The 22,379-nt window shown below is 43.3% G+C and overlaps 1 protein-coding gene across 1 annotated transcript in view; it reads right to left on the reverse strand.

Annotated features, from left to right (window-relative positions):
* Positions 1 to 445: 445 nt before the first annotated feature.
* KCNS3 (potassium voltage-gated channel modifier subfamily S member 3) overlaps positions 446 to 22,379 on the reverse strand; it is a 35,913-nt gene continuing 13,979 nt past the window's right edge. The window contains exons 2-4 of the mRNA XM_057742413.1: positions 18,622 to 18,733; positions 12,181 to 12,373; positions 446 to 2,431 (exon numbers count right to left, since the gene is read on the reverse strand). Coding sequence (XP_057598396.1) covers positions 897 to 2,372 — 1,476 coding nt within the window. The 5' untranslated portion in view covers positions 2,373 to 2,431; positions 12,181 to 12,373; positions 18,622 to 18,733 and the 3' untranslated portion in view covers positions 446 to 896. The remainder of the gene's footprint in view (positions 2,432 to 12,180; positions 12,374 to 18,621; positions 18,734 to 22,379) is intronic.

Genomic DNA, 22,379 nt, shown 5'->3' on the forward strand with positions numbered 1-22,379 from the left:
CACATCTGCGTGTTTGTACAGCATTTCTCCTTTCTTCCATTCACTGAATGTATCTGCCTGTGAGCGTGTAAGTTTACTCTGCTCTGCATAATTTTCAGGTGATGAGGTGTTATCTGAGAAGTAGAAATTAGAAAATACATACTGGAAACATATCTGTAAGGGCACATGTTTCTTGCACATATGCCAGTTTGAGTACGTCCTAAAGTGGACAGTGTGGTTTCATCACGAACACGATCCTCTCACCTGCCAACCACCACCCAGGTCTACTGAACAAAAGAACTAGCTCACTGTTGATGTATATCCAAGATTCAAAACCACACAGAAAACGTTCTTAATGTGCCCAAAAGGGCACTTCCCTCCCAAGCCGATTGTGCACGTACTGAAATATACTTACTTGACACAAAAACATACAACCAAGACATTCTCCATACTGAATTAGGCAGTTTATTAGGCTCCTAATGTCCATGTCTAGAGCGTGAACATGGATTGACATGCATTGTCTCATTTTGTGGATCTTACATGCATGTAGTCTTCAGTCAGCTGGGCCTTTGATTCTACTTGTCAGTAATTGACAGTTAGCTCAATGTGAGTAAATGATAAACACAAAATGATACATACGCCGTAGCAAGAAATCCCACCCAATTACCTTTTTTTTTTTTCCAAAAATCATATCACAACTCTCTCTTGTAAAAAATAAGTTTCAGAGCAAGGCATTTAATTGGCCTCACTGAGAAAAATAAAGACGTTTCTATCATTTCAGAGCAATGAAATGTCCAACTATGGCTGAAAAGTACACCCTGAGAATTAAATGATTTTAACGAACCTATTGAGGTTTATAAAGCTGTGTTAACCTAACATCGGGAAGGGGCATGAGATACAGGCACAAACGTCCCTGCTCATTTTGCTGTGCAATTCTCCAAGGATGCCGTGTTACAAACATCCTCATTGTCTTCGATGCTTGAAGCATCTGTGGAATCGGGGTCGCTCACCACGATGCCCACAGAAGAGAGACTGGTGATGAAGGCGTGCATCCGCTGGGCATAAATGTCCCTAATGTTAAAGTAAGGGAGCTCATGACACTTCTCTGGTGGGTCCTCACTACACTGGTCCACATCAATGTCCTTTTGCTTCTGGTAGTACTTGGAAAACTTATTGAAGATAATGGTGATGGGAAGAGCCACCACCAAGATGCCACAGATGATGCACGTGCTGGCGATAAGCTTCCCGGCCAAGGTGACTGGGTGGGTGTCTCCGTAGCCCACGGTCGTCATGCTGATGGTGGCCCACCACCAACAGACAGGGATGCTGGTGAGGCTGGACGTGTGGTCATCTTTCTCCACAGAGTAGATAAGCACAGAAAAGATGGAAATGCCCACCGATAGGAAGAGAAGGAGCAGCCCAACCTCGTGGTAGCTATGCCTCAGTGTGGCACCGAGAGACCGAAGTCCTACTGAGTGCCGGGCAAGCTTGAGGATGCGGAAAATCCTCATGAGCCTGAGGATCTGGACCACCTTGCCCACGTTCTCAATGTCCTCACTCTCTTCCTCCTTGGTGTCTACAGCCAACGTGGCATAAAAGGGAATAATGGAGACAAAGTCGATTATGTTCAGAGGGTTTTTCCAGAATTTCTTTTGACAGGGAGCAGCAAGCAGCCGGATGGCCAGCTCGACAGTGAACCAAGCGATGCACGCGACCTCCACGCCTTCCAGCACGGGGTCGTCCACCTCCCCGTCCTCGTTCTGGAACTCGGACATGCTGTGCACGCACATGGCCACGATGGAGGCCAGCACCACGCTGAGGGAGGAGATGGCAATGAGCTTGGCCGACAGGCAGTAGGCTGGGTTTTCCATCCGAATCCAGATCTTCTTCCGGAGCTGGCCGAATCGCAGCTTGTCAAACCTCTCCAGCTCCTTCTCAAACAGAGACGACTCTTCGAATGAGGAGTCAGTACTCACATCATTGCTTTTCTGGTCCCAATCCTTCTCGTGGTTTTCCTCCTTGCGCTCCTGGTAGCGATTACTGCAGCAGGAATCGAGGAAGAGCTCATTGATGCCCCAGTACTCGATCTCCTGGCAGAAGGAGAACACGCACAGCTCCTCCATGACATGCAGCTTCCCCGTGTAATAAAAGTTCAAAACGTATCTGAACAGGGAGGGGTTCCGATCAAAATAGTACTCCTTATCGGCCACGCTGTAGTCATCACACAGTTCCAGGATGGCCTCTTCCGAGTGGCAGCTGAGCAGCTTCCCGAGTCGGGTGTGAGGAAAGCGCAGGAGGGTGCTCTGGTCGACGGACTGCTTAAAGCCCCCCACGTTCAAGTTGACAAGTTCCTCGTCTTGTCCAGGGCGATGGAAAAACTCACCAAACACCATGGTGGATACAGGCGGCGGAGAGCTGGCTGGGAAGCGAGACGAGGGAGTTTACGCTGGGCCTGGAAGGAACACAAGACGGCATTAGCCCTGTCCCCTGCAGCCGTGCCAAGCTTATTTTTAATCTGCCCTTTCCAGGATGATGGGCTACATTAAAGGCAAAACAAAAAATGGAATAAAAAAGAATACACTATCCTATTTTGACTAGAAGAAAATCAACACAAAGCAGGTTTGCAGGGTTTGGTTTTTTAAAAATGGGTTTATATGTGCTTTTTTTTTTTTTTTTGGAGAAAAGACTGCCATATAATTTTTATGAACACCAATTCCTATTTCCTTATTTTTTGGGCATACAAAATTACCTCCCACTCTCCCAGAAGCAATGCATTTGGGATCACTTACACAATACAAGCATCTCCATTCTCAACCACGAGAAATTCCTCATTTAGAAATGCTCAATTCAGATGTGACAGGCTATTTGCTGCCCGGCTTGTAGCTCATCTCTCCTGGACCCTCACGTTTGGCTGTGCACCCTCAGGAACTGCTCTCTTCTCTGCTCTGCACCTCGACCACAACTCACACATCACTGGGGGCTCAGCTCAGCTCTTACAAAAAATGTAGGCTTCCTCTTATGCTCCAATGTTTCACTGTTTTTAGAGAAAGCCCTATTCCCTACTTTTGGATGTGGATAATCAAGAGGATATAATTACCTCCCTGTCTTAAGTATCTTAAAGATACAGTTACATTTCATGGGATGGGGTTTCAGGTACAACCACAAGGGAAGAAACTGACTTGGGGAAACCTTTTTAAGTTAATTGCACTATCAGTTTCCTGATGCAACCCAGCTCCTCTGCCACCTCCTCCCTCCCTTCACAAAGAGTCTCCCAAACTATGATATCCAAGTCTATACTGGCCCAGCACATATAGGCTGTTTTAGTCTTGACGCTAACCAAGATGTACCAGGACCGTTTCTCAGAGAGAAAATAATAGATTTTGACCATCATCCAATATAATGATGCCTTCTCAGAGCCAATGATGCAGATAAAAGAAAGGTAGGAAACTGTCATATACTGAGTTCCAACCGAGTACCAGTAAATGTTTTGTATATATTATGTGATTTCATCCTTCCACTACTATAGGGTAGATGTATAGAAAAATAGATTCTCAGAGAAGTTGAGTCCAAGGTCACAAGATAAGCAAAGGGTAAAGCCACGATTTAAACCCACATTAGATTAACCCCAAAGCCTATGCTATTTCCACTACACACACCCCCAACCCGTTCCTTTTTTTTTTTTTCCTTATTAAAATCCAATAACCCAATGTAAGAAGTGTTATAATAGAAGTGAGTCAAGCATCTTTGGGATTACTGAGAAAAGAACAACAACCTCTGTCTGGAGAAACTTCATAACAACAGTTCTATTCAGGTCAAATATTAGAGGTTTAAACAGAGCTGAGAAAAGAAGGAAAAGGACATTCCCAACATTGGGCATCAAAAGGTGAGCAGAAACCAGACTGTAAAGAGACGTGTGTATCAAACTAAGGAGTCTGGATTTGATCTTGTAGGTAAGACCACTAAATCATCTTAATCAATAAGTGGACACGGCTGTATTGGTGACTGTAATTTTGAAAGACCCCACTGACAGCAGGAGGGAAGGCTGCTGGTGGGAATGGCTGGGGCCAAGAAGGTAAGGCTTCAATAGAACAGGTGAGAGGACCCAAACTCATACAGCAGTAGCGTGCATAAAGAGGACGTGACCAATTCAAAAGGTTTATTTAAAGTGGAATCGATAGGACTTGGTGATTGATTGGAAGGAAAAGATAGGGAAGAGGAAAGTCAAAAGGAGGATGTGTTTTCCACTCTGCACAAGTGGGTGATATCATTAGAGGAAACATGAAGGTCAAGTAGGAATTTCCTGCCCTTGTGCTTATAGAAAGACAAAGCTGTCGGCTAGACAGGAGATTCCTCCTCTGAAAAGGACACTCCAGAGGATGCAGCCTGAAAACACAACCCTCTGCCATCCACCCTAGGAGGAAGCCTACCATCATAAAGAACACATGGCCATTTGTTCTGGACACACCATCTCCGAACGTGTTCCCATGAAACCAGACACCATAGCCTGACATGGCAAAACACTTCATAGATTTGCTGACTTTTTTAAAAGACTTGATTTTTTTCTGCCTCTGCTTTCTATTTTTAGTTAGAGATCGTCTTTGAAGGGCCTAAATCAGAGCTCAAGGCTTGGTCCAAATTTTTATGGAACCTCAGATCTCTGAAAGCAGGCTTATGCTCATGGCAAGGAGAGTAGTAAAATAGTTCCAAGGAACTAGTTTTAGCTAAGCTGGCATTAAGGCTTTAAAGGACATTATCACCTGGTGGGTTATTTTTTATCTCCTTGGCTCTCCTGGAAACCCACAATGGTAGAAAGTCACTGTCTGCCTTCATGATACTACCTGTTTACGTCAGTCTCCTAATCAGAGTGTGTGCCCTCCCTTTCCCAACTGTCTCACAGTCACTGCTCCAAAGAACATTGTTATCAACTACAATATCTGTCTGCTTTTCTGTCCTCCTTGCTTTGCATTCACTGTGCGCCAGTAAAAGAGAGCCTGTTCTGAGGTCCACTCATTCCACAGCGTCTGATCACAAAAGCAACACACATCATAAAACCAGGGGGCTCTTGTTATGGGGCTTTCAGAAGAGAGAAAAAGGAAAGCATCTCTGGATCAGATCAAATGCTTCAGTTCACAGGGCAAGATAAGATTCTCTACATTATGGTGGCCAGAGTACAGCATTGATTTCTTTGACTGTGTCTGGCCCATAGCAGTTTATGGAGGGCAGGGAAAAAGAAGACCCCACCTTTACAGACTGTAGCAAGGTTCGTGGGAGGGAGGGGATATGGGGATATATGTATAAATACAGCTGATTCACTTTGTTGTACATCAAAAACTGGCACAACAGCGTAAAGCAATTATATTCCAATAAAGAGCTTTAAAAAAAAAAGGGATGAGTGGGTATCATGTAGCTATTAAGGGTTAGAGCAAAACCCAAGCCAGGGCTCCTGATGCCAACCCCTCTGCTCTACTGCGTGTGGCTCGCACATCCAAAGTGGTGGAAGGAAAGCAGATACTGAACATCATTATTTACAAGATTCCTATATGCAGGCAAGCATTATTTAACAGCCATCATTTACTCCCATTCAGAAAATACTTGCTGCATCAAAGGTATATCTATATATATTTAATATATATTTATATATAATATATATTTTATATATGACATTATATGTAAATGTACATATAACTGGATATATATTATATACATATACACCCACACTCAGTGTGAACTCTGTGTGTGTGTGTATATATATATATACAGAACTATGCACACACTATAAATAAAAATATGGGTCAATTCCTTTATAAGTGATTAAAAAAAACCTCTCTAATTATGACTAAAAATATAGAGAAAATAACCAAAAAATGTTTGATTACATAAAAGTAAAATTTTGGTATGGAAAAACATGCCATAAGCAATGTTAAAAAGAGAATACGGGAAAAACATAAATGCTACTTATATCACAAACAGTTAATATACCTGACCTATAAAGAGCTTTAGACAGAGAAGAAAAAGAGAACAATATAGAAACATGGACCAGATATGAACAGAGAGTTCACAGAAAAAATGCAAATGAGTCTTGAAACAAGAAAAAAAAAATGTTCTACCTAGCTCATAGTAAGATAAATGCACATTAAACTTACGGTGCAGTATCATATCTAATACAAAATGGAAAAAAAATTCAAAAATTGGGCTACATACTCTATTATCAAGTATATGGTGAAACAAACACTTTCACAGACTGGGAATACAAAATGAAAGGGAATCTTACGACGGGGAGTTGGGAAATTTTAGCAAAACTGCCCACAAAATAGGAGAAAATATTTGTAAATCATATATCTGATAGGCATCCAGTATTCAGAATAGATTAAAAAAAAAAACTCTTACAACGCAACAGTAAAAAGACAAATGGGCAAAGGATTTTATAGACGTTTCTCCAAAGATATACAAATGAACAAAAAGTACATGAAAAGATTCTCAAAACCATCAGTCATTAGGAAAATACAAATCAAAATCACAGTGAATTACCACTTCACATTACTAAGATGGTCATTATCAAAAAGCAATAATAATACAAGTACAGTATTACGTTACAGTAAGCATTCGTGAGGATGTGGAGAAACTGGAACCCCTGAGCATTCTGCGTAGCCATTTTGGAAAACAATGAAAGAATTAAAATCTCACCATTTTGCAACTCATAATGAAATAATGGATCTGGGCAGTGATTGTAAATGGTTGCTGAAACCCAGATAAAAAGCTGATGGGGAGCTTCATAACTGGTAGATCAGAGGAACAGTACCTGAACCCACTGATCAAGCCTGGTATAACAAAGAGACAACAAAACAGAATGTACCTCCTGATGGAAATACATACACAATCCTGGATTATTCCAGCCAAAAAAAAAAGCAGACCTGAATTTGATCTAGCCTTTAGATCTACCAGCTGGAAAAAAATAGAGATTTCAGAGGGACACGTTCAAATACACTATAGGGATACAATCAGCAAAAACCAGAGTATGGGAAATTATACAGGACGAATGACATGGATCAAATACATGACATAGTAAATAAATCCAGCGTGTGGCTTCATATGGATACTGACTTGAGCTAGCCTAATGCTTTTAAAAATACATGTAAAAATCAGGGACATCTGAATGCTAGACACTTGATAACAAAGTAATAATTGCCAATTTTTCAATGTGCTAATGGTATTGTAATTATGCTCTCAAAAAGAATCTTTATCTTTTGGAAACATATACTAAGATTTTATGGATAAAATTACACCACATTTAGGATTCATTTCAAGATAATCCATTGGTGTGAAGTTAGGGGGACAGGGAGGAGTCACTGATCATACAAGACGGCCATGAATTAATAATTATGACAATTGTTGCAGCTGAGTGATGGGTACAGGGGAAGTTAATGCATTATTCTCTCTCTGTACATGTTAAAATTCTCCATCAAAAAAGTTTTAAGAAAAATTTACTAAGCACCTTTTTGAGCCATGCACTGTGGTAAATGCTCTCGTATACATTACTGTACACCTTTTAATTCCCAGCAACTCACGCAGTACCTCAGTGTAAGCAACAAGTACGTGTCACTGAATGAATGCATCATTTCATTTCATTCTCCCACAGTCCTAAGGGGTAGATCTCATACCCCATGTTGCAGACACGGAAATCTGAGGCTCGGGGTTTGGCCAACATTATACAGCTTTTATAGGGCAAACTCTTTCCTCCATGCCTCAAATATGAGCACTTAATTTTTTTTTTAAGTGGGAGGGAGGAGGGACTGGTTGATCTTCAATTTTACATATTTTATCAGTCACCCTCATTAATGAATGCTATATTCTTTGGTAGGAGATTGGTACTAGAGTGCCAAGGACACACTTGGTCTCAAATCAGGCACACCTGTGGGTACCAAAGGCATTTGGCCACAAGGTAGAAAAATCAAGTGCTATTTTCAGTCTCTTCCTCAAGAAGAGCTTTGGTTTGTTGTATCAGTCCTCCTGCCTGCTATCAACCCAAATCACTCATGGTGAGAACACCGTATACTATATTTGGCCGCCTTGTGTCTCTTGGTGTTTGTAACAGAAAGAAAAAGATGTCAAAAATCCAACATATTCTCTGGCAGCTTAAAAGAAAAACCACATTGATCCACTTCTCTCCGAATGCCACCCATAAAGCCTTCTCAAAGCCGTTAACCCCTTACTGTTCTCTTTGCTTCATGCTTTCAGAATCACTTTTAAAATGCTCTCAAAGCCATGTCTTTTCAAGGGGGACACATATACACGCACACATGTGCATGAGTGGCTTTGATAATGCACTTGATTTGCTCAGAAAAGTAACAAAGGCAAAACAAATATGAGCCACATGTACACGCTTTACTGGACAGAGCCACTTTTTCAAAATCAGTTCCATAAAAGTAAACAAAAACCTTGATTCTCTTTTCCTTCCCACTTGTCCAAAATCTACTTTAGTCCTATCATAAAATAAAAAAAAAATAGAGGTATTAACTGCATTAATACTGCCATCTTTTTGGGACATTCTTCTGAAAAAGCTGCATTTCATTCTATTAAATTAAAAAGAAAAATCATTTATGTTTTTAAAAAGGGTAGGTCAGGGACTTCCTAGGTGCCACAGTAGTTAAGAATCCGCCTGCCAATGCAGGGCACATGGGTTCAAGCCCTGCCCCAGGAAGATCCCACATGCCGTGGAGCAACTAAGCCCGTGCGCCACAACTATTGAGCCTGCGCTCTAGAGCCTGTGAGCCAAACTATTGAGCCCGTGTGCCACAACTACAGAAGCCCATGCACCTAGAGCCTGTGCTCTGTAACAGGAGAAGCCACCACAATGAGGAGCCCGCGCATCACAATGAAGAGTAGCCCCCGCTCGCCATAACTAGAAAAAGCCCATGTGCAGCAACAAAGACCCAACACAGCCAATAAATACATAAATAAATAAATTAATTAATTAATTTTTAAAAAGAGGGTAGGTAATGCTAAATTGTATTTCTGGCCACGCTATGTGAGCATCTTCCAAATAAAACTAAACAAATGTAAACAGGCTTGAAAATCTAAATTCAAACCACACCCAAGTATTGAGCATCCTCTCACCAGGAACCTTCCCCGGTGATGATCTTCTCCTACAGCAAGCTCCTTGTGCACTGGAGTGAATAACATGTAAGAAAAATAAAATCAGAAGTCAATGTTGGGCCACAGAGGAGCAGAGACTATAATGAAGTGTCAAGGGTATTGCATGGTCCACCCTGAATGTGGATTTGGAAATGGAGATGTTAGTGGTCCTTGATTCTGTCCTCTGTGAATCAGAGTGCTTTTACAGCAGCTAAAATAGCACAATCCTGGGGCTTTCCTGGTGGCACAGTGGTAGAATCCGCCTACCAATGTAGGGGACATGGGTTCAATCCCTGGTCTGGGAAGATCCCACATGCTGTAGAGCAACTAAGCCTCTGTGCTACAACTATTGAGCCTACGCTCTAGAGCCCGCAAGCCACAACTATTGAGCCCATGTGCCACAACTACCGAAACCTGCGTGCCTAGAGCCCATGCTCCAAAAGAAGAGAAGCCACCACAATGAGAAGCCCACGAACTACAAGGAAGAGTAGCCCCCTCTCTCTGTAACTAGAGAAAGCCCACGCGTAGCAACAAAGACCCAACACAGCCAATAAGTAAATAAATTTATTAAAAACAAATAAATAAATAAAATAGCACAATCCTGAGAAAGAAATAGCTGTTTATGAGACATCTAGGAGGACATGTCCAGAGCCAGAGTGCAGGACACACAAAACTTCAAAGAGCTTCTGGATACGTCTTTGTTTCCAGGATCAGCATTTTTCTGGGCATCCTGAGCTCCTACATGTAGCCAGTCCCCCCAGTAGTGTTCCACATGGTCCTTCCCAGCCCAGTAAGGAAGCATGGATATCAAGTGTGATTCCCACTGGCCAAGGAAACAGCAAGGACACTCCCTTCTGGTCTGTTCCACATCTGACATGTTCTGACAGCAATAAGCGCAGCTAACAGCACACAAATGGCATAGGTCCCAGGTCACCCTAATTCATAACATTCACAGCCTAAATCCGACTTTTAAATGTTGAACAGAAAGAAATGAACCCACCAGGTCCCCTTATCTGTGCTGAACTATCAGAAGCAACTAAAGAAAAGAGAATAAGATTAAGACTCTGAAAACTTGTGCTTGAGCTGCCACCTCCCCCCACCCAGATACATGATCTTGGGTGGGAGATTCTTGATCTATAAAAGCTGATGTACACACCTTGATGATACAATAACAAATGCAAAAGTCTTTTGAAAACACGAAGTATAAGATACATGTAAAACCTTAGTCCAAAAATAAGAGATTAAGGTACCAGTACCCCTACCTCCCCCTTTCTGCCCCTACTTACTCCTTTCCCTCTCTTGCCCCCTCTACCTGAGATGGTCACATTAGAGTGGTACTTATTCCCTCTGGACTCTATTTAGTTTGCCTGATCCCCTCTGGAAACTCCAGCGATCCCTGCAATCCACACAGCTCATCTCCGAGCAGGAAGGCTGCTCAGAAGGCTGATTCCAGAGCCAAAAAGCCAGATCTGTCCTATGAGTATGAAGCAAAGAACCACAAGTGAAAGATTTTCAACCAGAAACAGGAAAGATGTGGACTTTGCCACAAGAGGGGAGCCTTAACTCTGTGGTTGCTACCTCGTCACATCTCCATTGTGTCATGTTACCTGGAGGGACCCACATACAAACATCTGTCAGAGTGATGTCCTGGTGTCCAGCAGAGGGAGTTCTGGCAAATGTGAATGCCAACGCCAAATTAATAGTTCACCTGCTCCCCCACTTTCCAGCTCTGCTCGCCTCCTCTCACAGCCCTTCAGGTGCATTTTTTAAATTAATTGATTTATTTATTGGCTGTGTTGGGTCTTCGTTGCTGCATGCAGGCTTTCTCTAGTTGCAGAGAGCAGGGGTTACTCTTCGTTACAGTGCATGGGCTTCTCATTGCGATGGCTTCTCTTGTTGCAGAGCACAGGCTCTAGGCGAGCAGGCTTCAGTAGTCGCGGCACATGGGCTCAATAGTTGTGGCTCACGGGCTCTAGAAGACAGCCTCAATAGTTGTGGTGCACGGGCTTAGTTGCTCTGCAGGATGTGGGATCTTCCTGGAACTGGGATCGAACCCATGTCCCCTGCATTGGCAGGCAGATTCTTTACCACTGCACCACCAGGGAAGTCCCCAGGTGCATTTTTATTTGCGCCCCTATCACAGGAGATTATAATGTTTTGGGTTTGTTTGTTTTTTTATAGTTCTCTATCCTCCACAAGTCTAACCATTGCTGTCACTAGACTCCAACCTCTTCCATGGAGAGGACCATGCCTTGTCATCTCCAGAGCCTCAGAGCTGTGCTAATTGCTGCCCACCGTCTAGTGAAAGACACTCACTTTTTTCTGGAAGAATTAACAAAGACTATCATTTGTGAAAGAGCTAGCAGAAGGACCTAGATCAGGTATGGTGAAATGAAATGCTTCCAGTGGCCAAACAAGGAAGTTACAAATGAAGTGGGCAGGTTGGGACTGCGGTGAACCACCCATGCTTGTCTAAGCAGCAAAGGCTACTCAGCACCAGAGCCCTTTGTGGGAGCAGAGAGCCAGTCTAGGTGTATCTTACAGTGTTCCCAGAAAATCCAGAAATCCTGATTTTTACGTGGGATATCTCAACTTTAATTAGAGTTGATCCAATAAGTTTTCAGTATTATGTGGCACAAACAAAAATGTGCATCCAGGCCAGGCACTGCCAATAAGCCCTCAGTCTGTGACCTGAGCGAGAGTCTTACCAACCCCAGCTCCCTCCACGGCACTTCAAGCCAGACTGACTCAAATGGACACAAATGGAACCTTGTCATGACAGTAATGTCACTCCTTCAAGTCTGAACCACAAGCAACAAAAGGGGGGTGGGCGACGCGGACGACAGGATCTTCCAAAGGTGACCTGCTGTGTCCCCAGCACAACCACAGCCCACTCCTTCCAGGCTGGCACTCTCCCTTTCTCTCTAAGCCATCTGCCCCAACTGCCCAGTGGATTTACAAGCAGAAGAATCTCCCCGATGTTTAACCCTCATTGCTGTCACTAGGTTCGTTCTCCCCTTCCTTTGATAAGTAATGGTGTCAGAGGAAACATCAGAGAGGCACTCTTACCCTTGTGGTGTTGATGTCACACACTCTGCCTTCATCCTGCCCTGTGGAATGTCCATCGTCATCCAAGAAGCTCCACTCTTCTTCCCTCACTAGAAAGTGTGGTGCACAGAGGCATTTATTGGCCAAAAAAGAAGAGAAGAATCCGGTTCTCTGGTTGTACGGGCCAAAGCAATCGCTGGGAAATCACTCTCACCTGCAGAAGAAAGTATCAGTCAAGTTGTAAGTCCAAGGAGAAAACACATCCAAGAAGTTACATCTCAGACTCAATGCTCTAGGTGTTTTACTGATTAGACCCATATCTTAGAGCCCCATCTAACTCTCGGGGACCTGTCACTCCCACTGGACACTCAGCTAGGGAGATATCACGAAATGATTCACAACCGCTTTCTGGCTTCAGGACTTTCATATCTTGACTGCAGGGGACACCTGGGGCATCTCCACTGACCCAAAGGCCAAGAAACTATCCAAAGATAAAATGAGGCACTAGAACTAGGACTGCAGTCACTCACCTCCCCCACAGCTTCTTCTAGGCGCATTATTTCCCTAGCTAATTCATCAAGGATATACTTATAAACCTCTAAACCAGTACCTTTAATCCGTATTAGAGACCAAGTTCTGAGTGTGACTGCCCTAATAGAATGAACACCGCAGCTCTAACTTGAAATCAATAGGTTTCAAAGGCTGGCCAAATTCAATTTTGCTTCATTTGGCCATTGTCATATTTCACAGATCAGAAATGACTACAGATGCTAGATCAAAGTTCTCTAGCTGATTCATGTGTGTGCATATGTGATGTATGGGGGGAGAGTTGTTTGTATCAAGATACATAAAAGGACGAATTTTGATTTTTCTTTCTGAACAAATTAAAGGAAACAAAAACAAAAAAACAACCAAACCAAACCAAAAAACACTTGAATTCCCAACGAGGTAAGCTTTGCCTCATGGTGGTGTATTCCCATAGATTTATACTAGTATCTAAATACCTATCCATTGATTTTCATGTTTTCCAATCAGTGTTAGGTTCAAAGGGGAGGAGGGGATAAGAAAGAAGAAAAGATTGATTCTAACCATCAGAAAGAAGTGAAAGAAGTGCCTCCAGCTATGTCAGTCATTACAAACTTTCATTAGCGTTGAAGCTCTGCCCAGCATTATCCTCGGCATTGGGATTACAAACAAGATGCAGGGCCTGCCCTCTCCCCACCCCAGGAGCCCACAGGCCCCAAACCAAATAACAAACAAGCGGAGGTGTCCTACCAACAACCAGGGGGCAATGGAGAGGGAGCGAAGCAGGACTGGTTTCCAAGTCAATCCCAACAATGGCCAGCGCAACCCTGCAGGGAAGTTCTACCTCGAATAGAGATGATAATGGGGAAGGATCCAGAAAAAAATGCAGCACTACCCAAACTGAACTTCTGAGATGGGACACTTGGCAAAAGAGGTAGAGAAACCTCCACAAGGATAAATGAAATCATTTCAAGAGCTAACATCCTGCTCCCACCCCCCCACCCCAGCCTCCCTAACCTCAAAGGGTTAGCCTCAGATATTTGCGTTCCGCTTGAAATGCAGAAATGTTGTGCCTTTTTAAAAGGTTGCAGCACGCATATACAGGCTTCTTTTCCCTACCAGATGCCTTTCCAAATGTAGCACGTTTTAAAGGAAGGTAAGATTAATCTGGCTAGGAGATAATTAATTAACTGCAAACAGCTTTTGATGTGACTATATGAATTACTGAAGAAAAAAATTGGCAAAGCCCTTAGGCTAGTCAGCACTTCTAAGAAACCCCAGCACTGCTGGGCACTGGCTCGTCACCCAGAAGGACAGGGCTGACCCAGGGACAGACTGTGAGGTTAGCCAGGTATATCCTTTTTACAGAAACTTATGCCCAGTGGGCATCGATGCATGGATAACCTCCCAGGCTATCTTTTTCTCTCTCTTTCCCCCAAAACTCAGAATTCTTGTGCCTTCCCTCATTTCCCATCACCGTGATTTCTGTCCCCAAAACTGGACTTTGGGAAAACATGTAAAACCAGTCAATGCCTCTCTATGTGAATTTCTGTCAATTTACCCCCTGCTTAGGACATTCACACACTAGGTGTAACCTCCCCACATAAAATGGTAACTAGCATTTTCTGAGTCCCTACAACACACTAGGAGGCTTCCTGAGTGCTGATATTCCCATTTTATAGGTGGGACAGTTGGGCTCAGAGATGGTGTTTGCCCAAAGCTCCACACCTGATGAGTGCCAGAGACAGGATTCAAACTCAGGTAGGTCTGCCTGACTTCAATTAGTGTAGAAAATCAAGATCCTCTTTTAGCTGTTGGATAAGGTTCAGGAAGGATTGGGAGAGGAGGCAGAATGTGGCCTAAACCAGCAGGTCTGGGGGGAAGAAAAATGTATACATCCAACACGCTCTCCTTCCTGCTTGACAATCCCACCAAATGGTTCCGTTTCTCCACGTTCCTACTGTCCCTCTCAGTGTGCAATTGTTCAAAAAAAGACAGGATCATTTGTGATTTAGCACTTAAGCAGGTTTCCGACTTTGCTGAGTGATTCAGCAGGATCTTGGGAAAACACATCAAGCTCACTCAAGTACTGCTGGCCTCTGCAGAACTCCTCCCTTCACAGGACAAAGAGAGACCCTCTGCGGCACCGATGGACTCCCCTCGAGCCTGGCTGTATTTCCTGGTGGGTTGATTACAGCCTTCAAACATGCGCAAGATGACCACCTCCAATACTGAGAGGGAAAAGGTAAAGATTAAGCGGCATATCACACTCTTTCACCATCCTGAGCTCTGACATCCAATCTTGGAACGGAACAAGGAAAATCAAATGGACAAGCAGACAGATAACAATGCCCTCCATCCTTCTCCCGGAACTCAGAATCACAGGAATAAGGGTGCTCTTCCAAAATTAAACTTTAAAACCAGTGCCTGAGAGCTCAAAGCAGACACTCCAAGTGACATTGCAGCCTAGGTCTGCATCCTCTGTACTTGCAGAGAATCCTGAGAGCACCTGTCATGGCCCTGCTCACATTCTTCTGAAATGCTGTCACCCCAGTGCCACCCACTAGACCAAGAAGCCTCCAGTTAGGGACAGTGTCCCAATATCAATCTTCACATTAATCATCCCTGTTACACAGTGATGCTTGACGTGTTTTTATTGAACCAATTCCTCTCCCCCAAGCCACCAAGACTAAAGAGTAAACTAATTAAAAGAATCAATATGGATAATGAAAGGCAGTGGGTCATCTATGGAAGCGGGAGAAGTGTAAATGATCAAAATTGGTTGCCAAGACCCATTCCAGCACCTTCTAAAGAAGAGTCTTATCCTGAAGACGCAGCATCTCTAACACTGATGTCATACATCTCGAGTGGAGTTTTGTGTGTTCAGACCTCAGAGTCTCAGGTATCATTAGATACCCCAAATCTCCTCTTGTTCTGACTGCAGGCTCCCTGAGGCACCTGCTGGTGATTTCACTTCCCAGGTTCCTTGCCAACACGGAGCATATAAGCTATGCAGCCAACATAAGTGTCCACTCTGTCTACCAGTTCTATTCATCAGTGGAACTCAATAAGTCAAAAAGGAGTTTATTTACTCAGCTTCCTGGAGGTTTCCATTCGAGCCAACCTCCTAGAGTTTAATCAGCTCTGGGACACCTGAAAGTGAGTTTCTGAAGCTGCCAGTCTGAGAGAGAGCTGACCCCGACCTGTGATAAGGTTACCAGGTAAATGACACTTTGGAGCACCCTCCTGGCAACGAGCCAGCTTCCCTGGAGACGTCCTACCCTTGCAGACTTCTACAGCAAGGGTTCTTGGCCTCAGCACTATTGACATTCTGAGGCCAGGTAATTCTTTTTCCTGGAGGCTGTCCTATGCACTGAACCATGTTTAGCAGCACCCCTGACCTCTACCTACTAGATGCCTGCAGTACACCTCCTCCCAGCCCCCATGGTGTGACAACCAAAACGTCTCCAGATATTGCCAAATGTCCCCTCAAGAGCAACCACTGCTCAACAAGCGGAGTGAAAAAACCTCAGACACCTACTTGGGAGCTGGAAGTTCAGAAAGGTCAGAACGACAGATTGTATTAATACTTCATCTGCTGCCAGGGGCTGGGGAAATGGCCCCAAAACACTTATTCTTTTAGAATTCAGTGACGGTACTTCTGGTGTCAGACAAGGAAAACTTTGCAAATGAGGGAAGATAAAACCAAGGTTAAGCTTTTGTTGAAAGTCAAAGCATGCTTCACACCACTTGAGTCAGGAGTAAAGGCTAGTGATTTTCTCTGAGAGTCTGTCCTATGTTTGCAAACATTTTTGGTGCCAGAATGACCCCCAGGGCCCGTGCTCTAATACAGTTTCAAAGATGTGGCCTATTTCCTGAGGGGCGTGGTGCTCCGGCCACACCCACTCCGAACCAAATCTGCCAATCTTGCAGACACTCATTGATATTCCAGGAAAAAATGCAAATATATATCAGTTTTGTAGTCTTGCCCCTATTCTTCATCCACAGACCAATTTTCAGTAAAATCTAAGAATAATAAAATAATATGAACAATAAGAAAGGGTGACATCTCATCCTACTGCTACCTTGCTTCACTAATGAGAATTGTGGTCCAGAGTTTTGCTGAAATAAAATTAAAATATCCCAATCAGGCCACCATAATGGAATTTAATGTGCCAGCAAAATTATACTTGTATTTAAATCCTATAATCCAAAGCAACCAGAGTAATACAACACTGTCTAGTTGATTCAGAAAGTAGATTACTAAGAATATCTCCAAACAACTTAGTTTTTCCAAACTATCAAATTTCAAGAAGTACCTTAAGTTACATGAAAAAAATCCTTGGATTAACAATGCTTTTTTTCCTTTATTTTGCTTTGCCCCAAGAAGAAAATGAAAACTTCCCAGGGTCTAACATATTCAGGAATTAAAAACAAGTTGATAGGAGTTCTGGTCTTCAGAGAGCAAACAAGTAAGTGCCTTCTAAAGCAAGGCCTCTGCATAATATTTGCAAGGTTAATATAAATTATATTTCCCTTGGCCAGCCGGAATAAGTGAACGCAATACCATCTCCAGAAATCCCCAGTGCTGGAAGCACGGGGGACTAAACACCACTGTCCTCTCCTCAGGTTCTGTTCCTAGACAACCTCCCCTGGGGAGCAGCGGGAGGCAGCAGGCTGCTGCTGTGTCACCTGAAAGACAATTCTCAGAAAGGAAGGCGAGGAAATCCCCGTGGAAGTGTGAGCATCTCATAAGAAAAAGCAAAACCACACAGCCACTGACCCTCGCCTGGTCCTCCGGGACTGACATCATTCCACTGGCCCCGGGAAGGAACACTCGGGCTCCCTCCACCTTGCAGGAGTCCCCCAGCTTCGTGGCTGACCAAAAGCAAGGGCTCAGCCTACAGCCAGGAAACAGGCAAATCAGCCCACCTGGGGGCTTCCGGCTCTATGCTTGAGCTTGTCTGTCCCTATGTTTTCCATGGCTGATGCATCACACATCTACACTAACATAGTGATAAAACGAGCAACGGAAAGCCAACAGTTCTGGGGGGTGCGGGGGAGAAAACCTTACAACGCAATGGTACTAGCGATGTCAATCAGTTAAAGGAAACCTTCTGGAGGACACTAGTAATGTGTGTTACAGAAGCCCACAGTTTCACATTTTGGAAAGCATCCTGAAGAAATAAATCAGACACGTGTCCAAAGATGTCGACACAAGGATGTTCACTGCATCATTAAATATTCACAAGAGAGAAAAGTCAGAGGCAACCTAAAAGTCCATCAGTAGAGGAATGGTTACATAGATCAGGAGGTAGCCATGCAATGGAAGACTCTGCGGCCATTAAAAAGGCCGATGTGATAGTATCAGCTCTGCACACTGAGCCGGGCCCCACTCTAAGTGTTTGCACACCTGAACCCGTTTGATCCTCGCAACGCTCTTACGAATAGTATTTTTATTAGATTCATTTTACAGATGCAGAAACTGGTAAATAGAGAAGTTAACTAACTCCCCAGGGTCAACAGCTCTTAAGTGATAGTTTCATGGTCTGAATTCAAACAATAATGCACTAAAGCTCTTCTCTTATCCACTGTGCTCCACTGCCCATAAAGTCATGAAAAGGGAGTCACAATATGCTAAGTAAAAGAAGAAAATAATTATAATACAATAGTGTCATGATCTGATCTTTATAAGTGATGTCTGAGTTTATAAAATGAAAAAAATCTGTAAGAATATGCACCCAAATGTTAAATGCATTCTCTCTGGATGATGGCATTTGGGTGATTTTTTTCCTTCTACTCTGTGTCTCCAATAGTGTACACATTTCTTTGTAAGCATTACAAAACACTTATGAAAATAGTTATGTTAAAAAAGCAACATTGGTGAGTATTTGGGAAGGGAGGAGAGGGAGTGGAGTAGACATTAAGTGAACTTACAGATCTGGCTGAGAGAGAACCCTCTGCCGACGTCCTCTTGCGTCACTTGTAGAGAATCATAGGATTCTGTGGTTCATTCCAGTCTGCTTTAGGGCAGACCCTTTCCTGGGAACTACAGAGAACAAAACACAACATGGCTGTTGCCCTCAGAGCTTACAAGAGCTTAGAAGAGCTTGGAGGAGGATAAATAGGTCAATAAACAACTGTAACCCAAGGCAGAATGTGAACATGAGGGGAGGTACCGAGAAGGTGCTGCGGTTCAGAGGACATAAGGGGCTCCCCCAGGATACGGAAGCAGGGACAACTACATGACCAGGTGTATCAGAGCTGAGCCCTGAGAGTCGGGTCAGATATGAAAAAGTAAAGGAGACAGGGGAGCATAAGGCTGTTCTCCAAGCAGAGGAAATAACATGTGCAAAGACCTGGGGGCTAAAAAGTTTGTGGTAGGTACAGAGAACCGAAAATGGGTGAGTTTGTTCAGGATGCAGCCTTATGACCTAGGTTTGTTTGTTTATTTGTGCCACACCTAGTGGCTTGTGGTGGGATCTTAGTTCACTGACCAAAGATTGAACCTGGGCCCCCTGCAATGGGAAGTTTGGAGTCCTAACCACTGGACTGCCAGGGAATTTCCTGAGCATATTTAAATACATTCCTTCTTCTTAGAATATGGAGAACTCTGCCTGTACCATCTGCACCTTTGTGAGCTGGGAGTTACCAGGTAAGAGATGTCTCTATGGAAGGAGAATGGTTTGCATGTGGCCGCACAGAGAATCTGCTGAAACAAAAGGACCACACTCCTGGTCTCCCGAACTATTCAGTCATAAGGAACCAGTCAGAGAAATAAAAATTAGAATAGAATAGAATAGAATAGAATAGAATAGAATAGAATAGAATAGAATAGAATAGAATAGGAGTAGAATAAGCCAACAACAACGAAAAACCTCTTAGAGCTATCACTGTTGTAGAACATCTGAAAAATTAGAGGCTGCCACCGGGTAGAGCAGTGCACCAGGAACTGCAGTGATCTGAAATGGCTAAATTATCTTTAATGAGTTAATAAAGAATATATATTGCTAAGCCATAAAATTGGTTTTAATATTTTGATAACTGTATTTCCCTACAATTGGATTCTTTTATATCCTGTGGCTTTTCTCTCTTTCTTCTTTTTTTTTTTTTTTTTTTTGCATTCAAAAATGCTATTTTGAAAAGTGGCCCATAGGCTTCCCCAGACTCTCAAAGGCATCCATGGCACAAAAAGTTATGCCTTAGCTGGAGATCCTGTTAAAATGTAAGTCACTTCACATTGTTCCTGTGTTCAACCCAGCAGTGGCTTCCATCTTACTCAGAGTAGAATCTCCCCTCCCCCTCTTGACTTATCTGATTTCATCTCCTACTCCTCTCACTCTCTTTCGTTCCCATACTGGTCTCTGTAATGGTCCTTAATTATGCCAAGTGAGGCACACTCCTGCCTCAGGGCCTTTGCACTGGCTGATCTCTGTGCCTAGAACACTCTGTCTCCAGGTGATTGCATGGCTTCTTCCTCACGTCTTTCAGGTCTTTACTCAAATGACAGCTTCTCGATGACACCTTCCTTGGTTACCCTATCTAAAATATCCCTCGATGAAACTCCTAGCCCCCTTCCATACTTTATTTTTTCTCCTTAGCATTTGTTACTCCCTAAAATACACAGAGACATATGCTTTGTTTCTTTATCTTATAGTTTGTTTTCCCTCTTGGATGTGAGCTCCATGAAAGCAGAAATTTTTGTCTAATGCATCACTGTATCCCTCAGGGCCTTGAACCTCACATGACACATATGAGCTTCTTAAAAATTACATGTTGAATTGATTGATGAATCAGTTAGTTGGTTTACATTTATCACATAGATTGGCTACTGGCCACTTCCATTCCATGTCGAATCTTAAGTCTCTCTTGCCAACCGCACTGCTGGGAGGAAAGAAAAATCACAGCAAAAGTAGCTTATTTATCAGCCACTGCAGAAGGCAGATACATTTTTTCCTCAATAAAAAGAGTTTTACATCAAAGACAAGATAGGTAAGTTCTAACACACACACACACACACACACACACACACACACACACACTCATACACGAAGTTATTGGATCAAGTTATAACATATCAAATACAAAACAGCAAGTGGAAAAATTGGCATATGGCACAAAACCAATAAAAGCACACTAACCCAGACTGCAGTAGAAGTGATGCTGGTTGATAAGATCATCACACAGATTCCACCTGCCAAATTATAATAAAGGAAATGGACAGCTTACAAAGGCACGAGTAAATGCAGATAATAAATCACCACGTGGGCACTGCTTGAGTTCACTTGCTGTTGTTAAAATGCAGAATTTCCCCTCTGAAGGCACTGCTGCTTACATATTAGAACAGCAAAACTGCATTTAATGCTGGTAAAATCTGAAGTTCACAGGGCCGTCTTCATACACATATAAAGCACCTCACGCCATTCTACTTACCCTGGGAGCAGGTGCTTTTGATAAGAACAACCTTTTTCTTGTGGGATAATCTACCAAACAACCAAAGCTAGGACTGGACTCCTTGTAGTTATAAAGTGTAAGTCAAGGAATAATGAAGACAGTACTATTTTATATCACATACATCCTTATATAGACATGCTCAAAGCACTCACATATTAAAAAACAACACAAAATAAAATCTCCCAACCCAAATTCCTCTTTGCAATGCAGCTTCTTAAAAGCATTTTTTACACTCATCCTTCCTTCTTCTCCTACAATATCTGCCCTAATGTTACACTAAGTGTTTTTGCTAAAGTCACCTCAAGATGACCAAACCCAAAGGACACATCCTGTCTGTGCATGACTGACTTGTCAGAGACATTTGTCACTGTCAACCTCCAGGCCCACTGACACCACTTGTCTGGCTACTTATTCTTGGTTTCCTATGAAACTCTGCTTCCTCTTCCCAAACCTTAAATCTGAGGTCATAAATAAAATGCCTGCAGGGTCTAGCAAAATGAAAAAAGAGGTCACCTGGCTGCTGTGGAAAGCTGGAGAGCACCAGCCCTGCCAAAAAGGGACCACTGTCCTTCATCTGTGAGCATCAGGTGGTCAGATTGCCCCACCTGTCAAGAACGCCCACAAATCTTATTTTTATGGGAACTTTCCCAATTTTTTCAATATTATCAATTTTGCTGTTAACGTTTTAATGCTATAAGCCAAATCAAACAGATCTGTAGCCTGGATTCAATCTGCAGGCCCCAAATTTGTGTCATCTCCCCACCCCGTCGGTTCTGCCTCATGCCTCTGCTCTTCTCCCAGGAATTTTTTTTTTAATAAATTTATTTATTTATTTATTTATTTATTTATTTATTTATTGGCTGTGTTGGATCTCTGCTGCGGCACACGGGCTTTCTCTAGTTGGGGCCAGCGGGGGCTCCTCTTCATTGTGGTGCGTGGGCTTCTCATTGTGGTGGCTTCTCTTGTTGTGGAGCATGGGCTCTAGGTGCATGGGCTTCAGTAGTTGCAGCACATGGGCTCAACAGTTGTGGCTCAAGGGCTCTACAGAGCAGGCTCAATGGTTGTGGCGCACGGGCTTAGTGGCTCCATGGCATATGGGATCTTCCTGGGGCAGGGATCGAACCCATGTGCCTTGCATTCGCAGGCAGATTCTTAACCACTGCGCCATGTAGGAAGTCCCTCTTCCGGGAATTTCACCCAACTCTGGAGCTAGGTGTGGCTCTCCAGCCCTGAGCTCTCTC

The sequence above is a fragment of the Hippopotamus amphibius genome, chromosome 7 (genome assembly GCF_030028045.1).
Source record: "Hippopotamus amphibius kiboko isolate mHipAmp2 chromosome 7, mHipAmp2.hap2, whole genome shotgun sequence".
NCBI classification, from domain to species: Eukaryota; Metazoa; Chordata; class Mammalia; order Artiodactyla; family Hippopotamidae; genus Hippopotamus; species Hippopotamus amphibius.